At 45.1% G+C, this 16940-nt stretch overlaps 1 protein-coding gene across 3 annotated transcripts in view; it reads left to right on the top strand.

The window, feature by feature from the left end:
* The first annotated feature begins 10302 nt into the window (after window positions 1-10302).
* LOC132395727 (HEPACAM family member 2-like) overlaps window positions 10303-16940 on the top strand; it is a 49707-nt gene continuing 43069 nt past the window's right edge. Inside the window, exon 1 of one of the 3 annotated variants that reach the window (XM_059972684.1) lies at window positions 10303-10511. In XM_059972684.1, coding sequence (XP_059828667.1) covers window positions 10448-10511 — 64 coding nt within the window. In that variant the 5' untranslated portion in view covers window positions 10303-10447. The remainder of the gene's footprint in view (window positions 10512-16940) is intronic. The other 2 variants (XM_059972682.1, XM_059972683.1) reach the window with 2 other exon arrangements.

The raw sequence follows: 16940 nt of genomic DNA, 5'->3' as shown, positions 1-16940 counted from the left end.
TGCCTCAGATCTCTGCAGGAAACAACAGTGTCACTTCAACTTTCTTTTGTGTGCTTCACCATTTTGGCAACATCTGGTCTCAAACATCCATGAAAGTCAACTTGAGAGGGCCATATGGAGTTTCTTCCATATTACCTCCAGTTATCCCTTGAAATCCTGATTAGCTGAACCAAATTATTCAATAGTGATCCTCATATTCAGAAACATCATCTGAAGCCTTTTGTTCGCAATCAATCACTTCCTTTCAATCAGCCTTGTGGTAACTTCTGCTTTACCAAAGGACCACTCGAAAATTTTATGGCCAAAAGAACATCTTTATCAGGGACGGCAAATGATATTTAAAATACCGAGGCTTTCAGGTACCTCATGCGGCATGGGTGGTGGAACTACATACAATACATACCGGAAATAAAACCCCGTCACTCCTGGAACACGTCTCTCGTTACCAACAGCTTCCTGATTTTTACTAACTTTAATAATACTCACATTACAACACTTCTCCCCCTTTAAAATCCAACATTCCCCAAATATAGAAGAACTGGGAAATAAACACAGTGGTATCATTAGCAACAGGTTACCAATACAAAACACCTAAAAACGTGACAAATTCAACATTCATTTTAACAACAAAAAAACCGTCCAGTCAAACATTCAGTCTGTCGGGAGGTTTGTGAGTGCGCTGTGATCTGTGCACTACCCCCGGTGACCCAGCAGGCACCGCTGGTGAGGGTGTTTTGGGGGGACCTGGTGTTGGGGGCATGAGAGGGGTCTGTGTGTCTGCGTGAGAATGTCCATCCTCTTCAGGGGACCCCTATCCCTCTCCCAGTGTCTCTCTCTCTCTCACTCTCTCTCTCTCTCTGGCAAAGTCACTGGTGGACCTGTTCCCATAGTAGTCTGTCTCACCATGGGAAACTCCGTGGAACTGTCTACCTCTGAGCCTGTATCTTGACGCAGGCTCACATGGTCCTGATGTCTGTGGAAAACATGTCCATCAGTCAGCTTATCAACGTAGGAGACTGGACCACTCTGCTTAAGAATAACCCCAGGTAGACATTGCTGATTATTGCTACTGCTGAAGTTTCTCACATGGACATTGTCATCTGGTTTTAACTGTCTCTCTCACGCATGTTGATCATGTCCCTCCTTCTGCTTTTCCTGATTTCTCTCCACTTTTGCCTTCATGTCCAGGCACAGCAGGTCCAATCTTGACTTGGGCCGACGCCCCATCAGCATCTCTGCTGGAGTGCATGCAGTCGTCTGTGGCGTGAGGCGGTATTTAAACAGGAAACATGAAACGGGTGCTAATAGAATCCCCTATCATCCACTTCAGGCCTTCCTTCACTGTCTGAACAGCCCGCTCAGTCAAACCATTTGAGGCTGGGTGGAAAGGGGCCGTCCGAATGTGACGAATGCCATTTTGCTGCATGAACTCACTGAACAGCTCACTGGTGAACATCGGGCCATTATCAGTGACCAGAGAGTCAGGCAACCCGTGGACTGCAAACACTTGCCTGAGTTTGTCTGTGGTTGAGGGGTTTGTGATGTTGCTCATGATGTGAGCTTCTATCCATTTGGAGTGCGCATCTACCATTACAAAAAACATCCGCCCCTTAAAGGGGCCAGCAAAGTCCAAATGTAGCCTAGACCAGGGGTGGTCTGGCCACTCTCATGGGTGCAAAGGAGCTGGTGGTGGCATGTTCTGATTGGTCTGACATTGTGTGCATGAGTTTACCTTGTTCTCCAGATCCTGATCCATTCTTGGCCACCAGACGTAGGATCCTGCAAGGTTTTTCATCTGAGACACCCCTGGGTGAGTCTCATGAATTTCCTCCAAAATCTGTGAACAGCCAGGGGGAGGCATGATGACCCTTGCCCCCCAGAAAATGCAGCCATCCTGCAGACTCAGTTCTGTCACGTTTGTCATAAGGCCTCAGTTCCTCTGCTTCCACTACTCTTGGCCAACCTTGTAAAAGGAAAGTCTTGACTTGAGACAGGACTGGGTCCCTCTCTGTCCACTGCTTGATCTGGGTCACCTTTACAGGTGTCTCTGACAGACTCTCCAATGAAAACACAGTCTCTGGAGGCACATATGTAGTAGCAGGTGCCTCAGGTATAGGTAGTTGACTGAGACTTAATGCCCTGACGGTAACTGTGGCACCATGTGGTTCAGGTGGTTGCTCATCCGTTTGCACCCCAAACATGTTGTGGGCACACGCTGCCTCCTCGTCTGCTTCTCCTAAGTGGTGTGTGGCTGCCTGAGTCTGCTGAGCTTTCCCCTGCCCAGGCTTAACCTCACCGTTTATGCTCCTGCACTTTTTAGCTAAATGTCCCTTTTTGCTACAAGCATGGCAGACAGTATCTTTGAATTTGCAAACATTTGCATAGTGTGTCCCTCCACACCGAAAACATTTCACCTGCTTTGCCTGTTTACCAGTCTCTGTCCTCACTTGGTGCACTGCCACCGACTGCGACTGCCCCCCCCCCATGTCCTTTCTGCATATCCTTATTAGCAGCCATCTCCATGCCTTGGGCAAACACTAGGGCTTTCTTGAAAGTCATCGGTGGGTTCCCCCAGCAAGTGGCATCATACAATGTCATTATTAATGCCTCATACTAATCTATCACGGAGCATGTCATCCAACACGGCTCTGAAATCACAATGCTCCGACAGCTGCCGAAGCTCGGCCACAAAATTGTCCACAGACTGACCCGGCTTCCTGAAATGTCTATGAAACTTACACTGTTGGAGTGTCACCGAAGGATTCGGATTCTGGTGGTTCCCCATGAGCTGGACCAGTTCATCATATGGAATTTCCCCGTTTCCATGGTGTGGCTAAGTTCCTTATCAGCTTGTAAGTCTTTACCCCACACACACTCAGGAGAATAGTGTGCTTCTTAGCCTCCTCAGTAATTCCATTAGCACAGAAAAAGTGTCCCAACATTTCCTCATTCTCCAGCCAGTCCTCGATTCCCTCCACAAATTCACTGATAATCCCGAACGTAGCCACCGGAACGCGAGGCTTCTCGTTCGCTCACAGCTCCTGTTCGAAACGAGCCGACACGTCCACAAAACCAGTTCACCTCGTTGCCAAAAAAAATGTGGTAAAGGACCACTCGACAATTTTATGGCCGAAAGCAGATCTTTATCTGGGACGGCAAATGATATTTACAATACAGAGGCTTCCAGGTACCTCGTGCGGCATGGGTGATGGAACCACATACCAGAAGCACACCAGAAGTAAAACCCCGTCAGTCCCTGGAACCAGCCTCTTGTCACCAACAGCTTCACGATTTGTATTAACTTACTTTTAATAATACTCACATTACAACAAGCCTGAATTGGGGATTGTTGATCCAACCAGGTCTTAATTGCATCCCAACCAGTTGTAGTCTCCTACACCACCCTCCAATCGCTGTATCATTAGGTTTATTTTCTGGCTTGTTCGCATGGTGGCTACAATTTGAATGCTATCATACAGATGAAATTTCTACATATTCTTAACTCATTTTAGTTCAGCCAAGGTCAATTCCACATCCTGTTTCCGGATGTGGAAATTCCCTGAACCATTTATTAACTATTTTCCAGATCTGGTGTTTGATGACAAGCCTCTTGTTTCCTTTCACACCCTCCCTCATCAGACTCGCGTGTTTTCACTCTCTTCGTTTTTAAAGGGACAAGTTTTGCCAAGTGTCTGACCGATCTCTTCATTACAGTTATCACTTCAGTCACTAGAGCTCTCTACTGAGTCATAAACACAAAGTACACTGCAGATGCTGGGGTCAAAGCAACACGTACAACACAATGGAGGAACTCAGCAGGTCGGGCAGCATCTGTGGAAACGAGCAATCAACGTTTCGGGCTGAGACCCTTCGTCAGGACTGAAGAGGGAAGGGGCAGGAGCCCTGTAAAGAAGGTGGGAGGAGGGTGGGAAGGAGAAGGCAATAAGAGGAAAGATCAAGGGTTGGGGGAGGGGAAGCAGGGGGGGTCTCGGCTGGAAAGGTGAAGAAGGAATGTAAGGGGAAAGCACTACGTATAGTAGAAGAAGGCAGAATCATGAGAGAGGTGATCGGCAGTTGGAATGGGAGAAGGGAGAGGGAGGGAATTACCAGAAGTTGGAGAATTCAATGTTCACGTCATGGGGCTGGAGACTACCCAGATGGTATATGAGGTGCGGCTCCTCCAACCTGAGTTTGGCCTCATCATGGCAGTAGAGGAGGCCACGTATGGACATAACTGAATGGGAATGGGAATCTGAATGGGATTGACTTTTCACTCAAAGTAGGCTTTATTCTGTGAAGCAATACACACAAAATGCTGGTGGAACACAGCAGGCCAGGCAGCATCTATAAGGAGAAACACTCTCGAAGTTTCGAGCCAAGACCCTTCATCAGGACTAACTGACAGGGAAGATAGTAAGAGATTTGAAAGTAGCAGGGGGAGGGGAAATGCGAAATGACAGGAGTAGACTGGAGGGGGTGGGGTGAAGCTAAGAGCTGGAAAGGTGATCGGCAAAAGTGATACAGAGCTGGAGAAGGGAAAGGATCATTGGACGGGAGGCCTCAGGAGAAAGAAAGGGGGAGGGGAGCACCAGAGTTAGATGGAGCACAGTCAGAGAGATGGGCAGAGAAAGAGAAAAAAAAGGAGGGGGAAAAACTAAATATATCAGGGTTGGGGTAAGAAGGGGAAGAGGGGCATTAACAGAAGTTAGGGAAGTCGATGTTCATGCCATGTTGGAGGCTACCCAGCCGGTATATAAGATGCTGTTCCTCCAACCTGAGTGTGGCTTCATCGTGACAGTAGAGGAGGCCATGGATAGACATATCAGAATAAAAATGGGACGTGGAATTAAAATGTGTGGCCACTGAGAGATCCTGCTTTCTCTGGCGGACTGAGCGTAGGTGTTCAGCGAAACTGTAATCTGTTGTTCCTTCTGCCTCCCAATCTCCCCAACCTGTGGCTGCCATTCCTGCCCAAATAAAGCACTTTGCTTCACTAATTTGTCAGCTTTTCTATTCCCCTCAGGAGATAATTTAGAGTGGGACTTCACCTTTATGACTCCATATTCTTTTCCCTTTGTCTCCTCGAATATATATCGCCACAGAGCAGCAGATGGGAGGGGCTTCCCGTCAGCTGAAACAAATGATCCTGTGCTCAGATTTTCTGTAAGGCTGTAACAAGTGCACACACTGTCAGAGTGTATGACTGACCGTGGCGGAAAACATTCTGGGTGGCTAACCACATATGCTACAGCGGCTAAATCTGCTGCCTGTGTACTCATGGTTTTGGGTAACTTTATAGCTATACTATACCTTTCCTGTCCATGTTCATCCTCTCACTATCCTGTACTGATGAGGAGCCGCCTACAAAAAATTTAAAATAGGGTTTTTATTTTTCCTTTGTGTCTTTGTTCTGTCATTACTTTCCCTGATCTGCTTCCACCCCCTTCTTTTTGTGTTGATACAAATGGCCCCGTAGGATCATTTGCTATCATAACCTGACACTCATGTTCACTTGCTTGGTACACCGGGTTATCGGCTAACTTTCAGCTAGAGCGTACCCACTGTACATTAATATTTCTTCCTTGCAGCAGCAATGTCCACCTAGCAATTCTGTTTTGCTTACTGAACCATCTTCAATCCTTCCATTGTACAGTTATTGTATGGGAGTGTGTTCTGTCAATATTGGAAGTGGATTAAGTCCCACTATGTAGGCAAAATGTCGTACTGCCCAGAAAACTTCTAACAAGTGTTTTTTCACATACAGGATACCCCTGTTCTACTAGTGAGAGCATGTGTGATGCATATGCTGCTGGTCTTAACTTCCCATGTGTTTCCTGTAATTGAACTGCTGAGAGGGTGGTATTAGTGGTAGACAACTCCCATGAGAATGATTCATTCGGATTTGGGCTTTTTAAAGCAGGCGCAGTGCCCAATGCTTCCTTCAGAGCTGTGATGGCCTGGGTGTGACACGGTTTCCATTCCCAACCACATTGTTTTTCAGTGACTCCATCAAAGGAGCTGATTGAGTGGAAAATCCATCAATGTGATGCATACGGTATCCTGCCAGCCCCAGAAATGACCGCAGTGCTTTTAGGTCTCAGGGAATAAGCAGTTTCATAACCTATTCCACTCTTTACTCATCAATTTCTCTTTTTCTGGCTGTCAAAACCATTCCCAAATAACTAACTTCTTGTTTCATCACCTGTGCTTTTTTAGGGTTTTCCTTAAATCCCAAAGCAAGTGAGAATTGTAACAGTCCTGCCAATGGCTGATAATGTTCCTGCTTGGTTTCAGACTGCAGAAGTAGATCATTTACATATTGTACCAAGCACTCAGGCTTTGAAAACCATTTTAACTTTTCCACTAAGCTCTGGTGAAAAACAGATGGGGAATTATGAACTCCTGTGGTAGGGCAGTCCATGTACACTGCTGTCTCTGAAAGGTAAATGCAAACTTTCATTTGAGTGGATAGACTAAAATCCATTATTGATGTCAAAAACTGTGAACCATTGTGCTCTTTCATTGGTTTGACCACTGTCTCCGGGTTAGTTGCTACAGGTGGGGCGGTTATCAGAGTCACTCTATTCAGCTCTCAATAGTCAATTGTCAACCTCCAACTACCATCTGGTTTCCTCACTGACCATGTGGGTGAGTTATTAGTGGAGGCTGCTGGCTGCAGTACCCTTGTTGTACCAAACTCTGCATTACCTTACCCACATCTTCCGATTTTTTGAGAAACTCATATTGCTTCTGTGGTTTGAGGTCAGGACCTTGTACGCACACACTGCCAGACATCTTTCCACAGTCCTGCTTGTTTCTTGCAAATGCCCCTGAGTTCTGTGCAATAATTTGTTGCACCTTCTGATCATCGCTCATCTCCATTTTTATCCACATTTCACCCATTGTGCATATTCTATCCTGATATTCTCCTACTGGGATCTGCATGTGGTTATGTTATTCATGACAGTTGGCATCTGCCAAATCATACACTGAACTGGGTCAAAACAAAGCCCCACTTTGGCCATGTAATCACTCCCCAGTACATGTTCCTGCTCACTGGGTAATTCCACCAACACTACTGAATGCTCCAATGCGATGTCTCCCATCCTTACCTCCAACAGTACACTGACATGTCCCACTTGTGAATGTCCTGTGAATCCAGGACAGTTAAGTTGTAAAGTTAGGGCAACTTTACCTTGTATTTCCCAATTTACGTTATTGATATTAGTGGTTCTGATGGTGGTTCGGGATCCTCCAGTGTCCGATAAAGAGGTAACCGGGCATCCTCCGACCCTACCAGTCACTAGAGGTCTTCCAGTTTCATCCCACTTTGAGTCACACACCCACATTGGTGAGGCCTGACACCATCATTGAGGCTCAGGGTACAATTCCCTGGACAGTGGTGTCTCCACCATGTTATTTTGTGGGCTCTATCTTTCTTGCCCCTCCAAGGGCAAACGGCATTGCTCTGCTCTTTCTCGTCTCAGGTTTGGACATTCTCTCTTAATGTGTCCTTCTTGACCAGAATTTTAGTGTTTAACTACTCCACCTACAGTTCTCCCTGTTACTGGCCCCATTCCATTTCCCTGCCCTTCCCTCCCCTTGATAACGTGGCAGGGATGTTCTCGGGGTGGGTCCCCTACCCTCATTTCTCCAGGCAGGTGCCTGACCTTTAACAGGCATCATTTTCTCATTAAAGGGTTCAGCTGGTCTTTGTATCTCCTTTCCCCGCGCTCTACTATTTTCCTCAGTACCCATGCCTCAGTTCGTGGGGGTTCAGAAGGATCAAACATTTCCAATGCCTTTTTAGATTTATCAGTACAGTGAGACACCAGTGTCCTCAACCACCAGTTTGAGGCCTCTGGTCCTAAATGGTCCCGCTCTAATGCTGTCCCATAAACCCTTGGAACACTGTCCATAAACGGGATGCAAATGTAGTGGGATGTTTACCTCTCCTCTGATCAGATCTGGCTAGCACGCCTACCAGGTCCCCTCTGTTAACTCCCATAACAGTCACTATTGCGTTCATCAGATCCTCACTTGTTCCCCCATCGTGTCGTTGTATATCTGGAACTGCTGATGGTATATTTTGGTGTAAACACATTATAAACAGTCTTCTTTCCTCAGAATCGTTGAGGCTATGAATTATTCTCTAATGTCTAGTTGCTTGGAAAAGCTCTCGAGGGTCGTCTCCGAGCACACGTATCCCGATGTCCTCAGCAATATCTCGAAGCTGCTGTACCCCAAACGGTGTGGTGTGTGTTATATTCTGATTTTGATTTGCTCCCCCCTCTCTGATAGTAACTAGGGGTGCCCATCATGTAGACGGTAGCACTGGATTCCCTTGGTAGGGAGTCCCTGGGAGTTTCTCAGGAAATGGTGCTTGATAATTATTGTAACTGTATCTAGTAGCTTCATCTGCTGAATCATGTCAATTAATATCTCCATATTCACCTTCCTCCTCTTTTTCAGATCCAAAAGCACATTTTATTCCTCGCTGTGCAGCAAGTTGGTCCTGCAGCTTTTGAATCTGCTTTAAACACTTTGCAAGGTGGCCAGTGTTACTCTGTCTTTCCTGTGCTGATTTCCAAACTACATTCTTCGTCGTCTTGAGATCACCACACTGCTTCCTTAATTCTTCCACTTCATCCCTCGCTAGTTCAGCTGCTTTCTCTAGTTTACTTTTTTCTGTAAGGAATTTCTCACACTTCAACTGAAACTGGTTCATATGCATCAAGTCTATACCTTTCTGACCCTGTAAATCAGTAACCCTTTCTCTGAAGGTTTCTACCTCCTTTTGGAGCCCTTTCTGTTCTCCTTCTAAAGTATCTCGCTTGGCTTCTGCTTTATGCTGATACTCTAGAATTTCCTGTTGTAACCCCTCTTGCTCGGCTTCTGCTTTATGCCGACATTCATTTCCCATATCTGATCTGTGCCGTTCTGCCTAATCATTTTGTTGTAATTCTATCAAATCCTCAATAAAAAAGCCAAAGCTACTGGTTTTGTAACTGTTTAAACTTTCCTTGGGCGATTTTCCACAGGGCATCCCCAGCAGTTTTCCCTTCACACCCAGAGTGACTGGCAGACTTCTCAAATTGTGACCACTTCCCAACACATATTTCTGGAGGATCCCCTCCAATCAAAACTATCGAAGTCCTGTGGACATGCAGAATTTCCTGAATTCTTCATCCTGGGTTAGTAACTGCCAACCACCCAGCCCCAGATCTCTCTGTTCATCACCCACGTGATTGAACTCGAGAGTCTCACTGAACAAAGAGGTTTATCCTCAAGCCCACCCAGGGATGCCAATTCTGTTACAAGAATCACCCCTTGTAATGAAGATCAGTGCGGCACAGAGAATCTGTATTTACTGATAAATAACTTTTATTGTTTCAACTAAAAAGCACGTGCGTTCACAAACTATCTACCTGTGTGCTTCCTACTAGAATCCCTGACCCTCCATGAACAGTCAATAAAGAGAAAAGGTATTATCCGGGAAAGGAGTCTACACTGGCCAGGCATTCCTCACGGTCCCGATCTCCACGTGTCCATGAGGTCCTCCTTATCCACAATGGTTTGTCTCCGGTTGCTGGAGAGTTATCGCCCCCCCCCCCCCCCCCGTACTTGGAGCTCCTGACTCTTATATTGTTCCTCATCAGGTGAATCATTGGATCTCCATCCCATTGGCTCAAGGTCACCTGACCTACCTGAGTCACTCTCTTACTGGTCGTTGTAGAGGACTACAACCAACAGTGTTTCATGGTTCAGTGCAACCCAGCCTTGTGTATTTGTGTCCTTACTGGTCCAAGCCAGTTAAATGAGACAACCCAGACAGAGTCTAACAAGATTACAGATTGTTTCTTTGGTAGGTATGGTCTTTTACATAACAACTACTCCTCTGATAATGGTCTCAGGATTATGGCTCTGATTAGATTGTCCCAAAGTCAAGAATCAATTTAGAGTTCACAAAATGGTGGGGAAACAAACAGAATTGGTTTGTCTGTTTCCCCTGTGCTTGGTTAGACTGTAATTTCTTCTGGCCTGAATGCTGAAACAATTGATCCACCTGGACTGTCCAGTCTTTTCTTTCCTTGAATAGAAGCTAGAAATAGGCTGGGAATGGCTATGAACCAGCACTCGAAGGGGAAATGTCCCACGGAAATGAGGTCTGTTGCTGAGAGCCGATAGTGAACGGTTTTCCAAAGCAGAGTGGAATCATCCTTGTCAGTATGCTTGAAAACAATGTAGAATTTGTTGTTGGTGAAGAGAGTGCCAGAAGTTCAAAACAGGAAAGTGGAAAACTTGAGTAGGAGAAAGGAAATGGCAGGGCCAGTATGATGTTTTTGTCAATTACGTGCATCTCACTTCATTATAACATATCTGTTCCTGGTCGTACTTCCTTCTGTGACAATCTCCAGGCCATCAAGCTCACCAGTCAAGGTCGAAGATGTGGAAGTGCTTGGAAAGGGTTCTCTGCCTGAAATGTGCTTGTTTATTTGCCATCTTTCTGGGTAAGTTCAGATTTTAATATTTCGCCTCTGGTTACACAACCGTTCAATGTGTGCAGGTTTTCATTGCGTGATTCACACACTTTATCGGAACATGTTCAGTTCCAGATTTTCACTTTCAGACTTTGCCTTCCTCAACTTCTGTTGAACTTCCTTAATCTCAGTCTCCCTCACCTAGTCTCTCTCTCTATACCTCCGTCTACCGACACACTTTCACCCTCAATGTCCTTGTCTTTCATTTGGTCTCATTTAACTCTTTCATTATTTCTTTTCCTCCTTCAACACATCTATCAGTTGCTTTATGCAAATCCTTCTGTCTTTCCCTGTCTCCCTCCCTCTCTCATATTATTGTTTGAACGGAAAATAACGTTCCTCTTTCTGCTGCACGTATTGCTGTCCTCTTGCTGTAACCATCGAACCATTTCCTGTCCAGTCACCGTTTGATGCCATGTTTACCACATCCTGACATGCCCCTCGCCTTTCATAGAAGCTCGAGGCACTCAGACCCACCAATTCTTTGACTCCAGCCCCTGCTTCCCTGTCCATCCCTACAGTGTTGAGAAACGAGGGAGACAGCTTCCTCCCAAAGAGAGAGGGAGGGGATATCACATTTTTTCAGGATGTTTTAATTGGTCTATTTGGATTTCAGAGAGGCATAATCTCAAGGAACACCTCAGCCTAGTTATAGACCATTCAGCCCATCCAGACCATGCTAACCTGTTATTCTGCCCAGTCCATTAAACCAAAACCCAGACCACTGCCCTCCATACCCCTCCCAGTCACGTATTTATCCAAATTTCTCTTAAATTTTGAAATTGAACACACATCCACCACTTCCTCTGTCAACCCGTTCCACACCCTCACCACCCTCTGAGTGAAGAAGCTCCCACAATGTTCACCTTTCACTCTTAACCCATGAACTCTAGTTCCACCCACCCAACTCACTTGAAAAAGCCTGATTGTGTTAACTCGATAGTCCTCATAATTTTGTAACAAACCTCCCCTCATCCTCCTGCAATCCAGGGAAACAATGTCCTTACCTGTTAGATCTTTTCCTGTAACTCAGGTCTTCAGTCCTGGCAAAGTCCTTGTGATCAGTCTCTGCATTTTTTCAATCTTATTGTTATCGTTTCTGTAGGTACAGTAATGTGCGAGAGTCTTAAGCACACGTAAAAAAAATCTGTAAGGGAAAGATACTTTAAAAATAATGAAATGAAATGTTTCTAGATATCAAAACTTTACTATGAAGAGCAGTAAACAGTAAAAAGCTAAATCAAATCAATATTTATTGTGACCACCCTTTGCCTTTAAGGCTGTATGAGTTCCCCTGTTGTGCAGTTTTACAAGAAAATCTGCTGGTAGGTTATTCCAAGTATCTTGGAGAACTTGCCACAGTTCTCCCCCAGACTCTGGTGTCTCGCTTGCTTCTGTCTCTCCAGGTAAGCCCAGACAGCCTTCATGATGTTGAGATCAGGGCTGTGTGGAGCCAAACCATTTAAAATCATATAAAAATCTTGGGTGCCAAAGAGTTTTGCACCGTACTGTAGATGACCAGAACTGAGCACAATAATTCTGGTAAAGGCCTCAGTTGTTAGGGAGCTTGTTAACCACCTGACCAGCTTACTTTGATCCTGAGCTGTGAACATTTAAACAGTAAACAGTGAACAGGTAAACAGTAAACAGTGTACAGGTAAACAGTAAACAGTGAACATTTAGACAGTAAACAGTGAACAGGTTGCTGTCCAAGTGAGATATTGATCATCAGGACTGGACAGAAAGGGGGAAGATGTCAGAGTGAGTTGGTGGAGGGAAGCGAAGGAGTACAAGCTAGAAACTGATAGGTGAAGCCAGGAGAGTGGGAAATCAGGCTATTGGACAGCTGGACAACAATTCCCTGATCTGCGTTACGGAGGGAGCCACACATTGAGATTGTTAAAACTGGTGATGACTCCTTTCAGACAGCAGGATGATGACTGCCTTGCACCACAGGAAGAACATCTTCCCATCACCGGGACTCACAAGTGGCGATCCCACAACAGGAACTTCATGGTCAGTCTGTCACACTCCTGGGTTTGCACCTTGAGCTGTTGAAGAGAAGTGAACAACCCTTCGAATCTTCCCACAACGAAACCAATGAGAGGAGAGCCCTACCCCAATTCCGAATCCCCATAAAGGGAGCAGAGCCCCACCCCCATTACAACCCCCGATAGAGCCCCACCCCCATTACAACCCCCGATAAAGAAAGCAGAGTTCCACTCCCATTCCGACTCCCTACCCCCACAAAAGGAGCAGACCAAGCCAGCAGTTCCCTCTGGACTGGTGACGCTGCGATTGCCCAGTGAGTGGAAGAGTGAGTGATGTAGGCTCCGGATCTGTGATCCTGCATTCTTGCCTTCAACCTACCCTACTTGCCTTTGTCTGCTTTCTGTAGTGCCGGGTCCTTGACAAATCGAAGCAGAGCTCAGACTGGGTTCAAAGTTGAGCACATCTCTCTCGACCTGAATTGTGAGCCCTGCATCTTGGTCAATCCCATCACGTGCTTCTGTGAGTCTTCCCTCAAGATAGGGATCTCTGCTGGAATTGCTCGTCCTCTATCAGTCAGTTGTTAAGGTGCAGGAATGTGGAGCCACCCGTATCCACAGTGAGGACCTCTGCTCATACCATTGCATGGTACCAGATACATGGAGGCCACCAGGAGAGATGCAGACTTGCGAAATGTTCAGATGGTTGACTTGAGTCTCCTCCTCCAGACCTCTGGGTGAAGGACTGGAGTGCATTCCAGATGATCATTAAGTTGAGGGAGTGAATCAGCTCCCACAGTTTTGCTGTAATACTTGGCCGTGCTAGTGTCTGGAATGGTCCCTATCCTTGACCCTACAGTTAAAACCTGCTTCTTCCGGGGTTGAAGCCCTGCTATCATGAGCGATTATCAGAGCAGCTGCCTCTAACAGCTCAGACCCAGAGTGCAAATATTCACCGAGTGCATCAGTACACCTCCCAGGCACGTGGTGAGCTGGGGCAATTGTCCCAAAGATCCCAAACAACCACAACTGAAAAGTCAGAGTGAACCAGATACCTATAAAAAGTATTCACTTGCTTGTAAATTTTCATGTTTTATTCTTTTACAACATTGAATCACAGTGAATTTAATTTGGCTTTTTTGACATTGATCAACAGAAAAATACACTTTTTTGTCAAAGTGAAAACAGATCTCTACAAAATGATCTGAATTAATTACAAATATAAAACACAAAGTTATTGATTGCATAAATAATCACCCCCCTTTAATATGACACACTGAATCATCACTGGTGCAGCCAATTGGATTGAGAAGTCACATATTTAGATAAATAGACATCACCTGTGTGCAGTCAAGGTGTTTTAATTCATTGTAGTAAAAATACAAATGTATCTGGAAGGTTCAACTGTTGGTGAGTCAGTATCCTGCTGAAAACTAAACCATGAAGACAGAAGAACATATCAAGCAACTCCATGATAACGTTATTGAAAAGCACTGTTTCCCCAGTCGCAGCTTTATGGAAGTGTGGCAAAGAAAAAGCCACTGTTGAAAACAATCTCACCTGAAATCTCAGTTAGAATTTGCCAGAAGGCATGTGGGAGATTCTGAAGTCAACTGGAAGAAGGTTCTATGATCTGATGAAACCAAAATTGAGCTTTTTGGCTATCAGACTGAATGTTATATTTGGCATAAGCCAAACACCAAACATAATCAAACACACACCATCCCTAACATGAGTCACGATGGTGGCTGCATCAAGCTGTGGGGATGCTTCACTACAAGAGACTCTGGAAGGCCTGTGAAGGTAGGGGGTAAAATGAAACCAGCATAACACAAAGATATCCTGGAGGAATATCTAATGCCGTCTGCCAGAACCACAGGGAATGGCTTAAAAACAACAAAGTTAATGTCCTGGAGTGGCCAAATCAGAGCCCAACCCTCAAACAAGTTAGAATTTGTGGCTGGACTTGGAATGGTCTGTTCATCTGACAGCTTGAGCAGTTTTGTAGAGAAGAATGGGGAAAAATTGCAGTGTCCAGATGTGCAAAGCTGATAAACACATATCCACACAGACTCAAGGCTGTAATTGTATCAAAGGTGCATCTACTAAATAGTGACTTGAAGGGACATGAGTAATTATGCAATCAATTATTTTGTGTTTTTTTATCTGTAATAAATTTAGATAACTTTGTAGAAATACGTTCTCACTTCGACATGAAAGATTCTTTTTCTGTTGGTCAGTGTCAAAAAAAGCCAAATTAAAACACTGTGATTCAATGTTGTAAAACAATAAAGCATGAAAATTTCTGGGGGGAGAAGTGTGTGTGCGAATATTTTGAATAGACATTATGGATACGAGGCTGGAAGTAGAATTGACATGACTTCTAGTGTAACAGCTGTATGGTTGGTCCTTCTTGCCAACCCAGGAGCCAGGTGGCTTCATCTCCCAAACCCAGTGGGTTTCCCGTCAGACATTTACTGCATTTCTGCTGTCATTAAGGACGGAGAGAGATGGTGAAGTCTGCACAGAGACTCTCTGCTGCCATTGAAGGCAAGGTTTGTAGTGGTAACCTTCTCGTCTGTAACAGTTCAATCCTCAGTTCCAACACCAGAGTGACTCTCACCCTTATTCATCACCCTCCACACTCTAATTTCTAGCTCTGCAGAATCTCTTGTGTTTATACCTTCTAAAATGCTTCCTGTATCTGAACATTGATTCCCCGTGACATGTACAAAGGGAATCTATTTCCTTTGAAAAACACTTCCTAAACTTAGTAATTTTGTCTTTTCTATTGAGGATAACTTCATGTTTTCAGCCTTGTACTCCATCTGTCATCCTCTAATGCACCCACACAGCCTTCCGTCTTAATAGGTCTTTGCACTCACAACACTAAATCTCACTTCGTTTTGTCATCATTGGCAAAATTGTGAATAATAAGTTTGATGTCCTCATCTCAATCACAGATATGACTGGAAATAGTCTGGGGCGTGAGCAATGTCATTAAAGAACTTCACACTGATATGACTGTGGATAGTCTGGGACAGAAACAATGTCCCTTCAGTACTCCACACTGATATGACTGTGGGTACTCTGCGATAGAAACAATGTCCCTACCAAACTCCACCTTGATATGACTGTGGATAGTCTGGGGCAGAAACAATGTCCCTATGGTACTCCATAAATGCAGGTTGTAAAGGTTTATTCATTTTTGTTTCTCAGATACACAGAATTATCTGCAGTTCCAGGCAGTCTCACTTAGTTGATGAACATCCTGTATAGAACCTTCCTGAAAGAGTTCTGAAAATCTGGACAAGTCATATTGAGTAGTGTTTCCCACTATTACCACATGCACCCTCTTTAATGTACACTCAGTGGCTACGTTATTGTGTGAACCTGTACACCAGATCATTCATGCAAATATCTGATCAGCCAATCATGAGGAAGCAACTCAATGCTTAAAAGCATGCAGACACGGTCAAGAGGTTCAGTTGTTGTTCAGACCAAACATCAGAATGGGGAAGAAATGTGACCGTGGAATGATTGTTGGTGCGAGATGGGGTGGTTTGAGTATTTCAGAAACTGCTGATCTTCTGGGATTTGACACTCAACAGTCTCTAGAGCTGGGGTTCCATGGACCCTACCATTAGGCCGGTCTGCTCGACATTGGTGAGACCCATCGTATATTGGGAGACCCCTCCATTGAGGACCTCTGCACCAGTAGCCACAAGTGGGACTTCCCTGAGCCCAAACACTTTAATCCAATTCCCATCCCTGTTTGGACTTATTGATACATGGCTTCCTCTTCTGCCAAGATGAGGCCACCCTCAGGGTGGAGGAGGAACACCTTGTATTCTGTCTGGGTACCCTCCAACCTGACAGCATGAATATTGATTTCTCCTTCTAGTAAGCAATTTGCTCTCCCCATTCCCCAGTCTAACCTTTTCTCACCTGCCAATTACTTCCCCCGGGTCACCTTCACTTCCCCTTTCTCCATTGGTCCACTCTCCTTCCCTGTCATATTCTTTCTTCTCCAGCACTTGACCTTCCACACCCATCTGGCTTCACCTATCATCTTCCAGTTCGCCTCTTTCCCCTCCCCGCACATTTTTCATTCTGGCATCTTCCCCCTTCCCTCTCAGTCCTGAAACAGTGTCTTGGCCCAAAACGTTGAGTATTTATTCATTTGCACAGATGCTGCCTGAGCTGATGAGTCCATCCAGCATTTTGTCTGTGTTGATTTGCATTTCCCATGTCTACGGACTTTCTTGTGCTTTTAATTCCTACTGTTGCCTAAACTAACCATCTTGTTCAGTCAAATAAAAGTGGACTCCAAGAAGACTAGGATCAAACCAACATTATTTACGAAATACATCACCGGGAGTCCGTCTAACAATCGGAGTGTCCTGGACTC

This window comes from Hypanus sabinus, chromosome 6 (genome assembly GCF_030144855.1).
Source record: "Hypanus sabinus isolate sHypSab1 chromosome 6, sHypSab1.hap1, whole genome shotgun sequence".
Taxonomy (NCBI): domain Eukaryota; kingdom Metazoa; phylum Chordata; class Chondrichthyes; order Myliobatiformes; family Dasyatidae; genus Hypanus; species Hypanus sabinus.
This window is presented reverse-complemented; position numbering and strand designations above follow the sequence as displayed.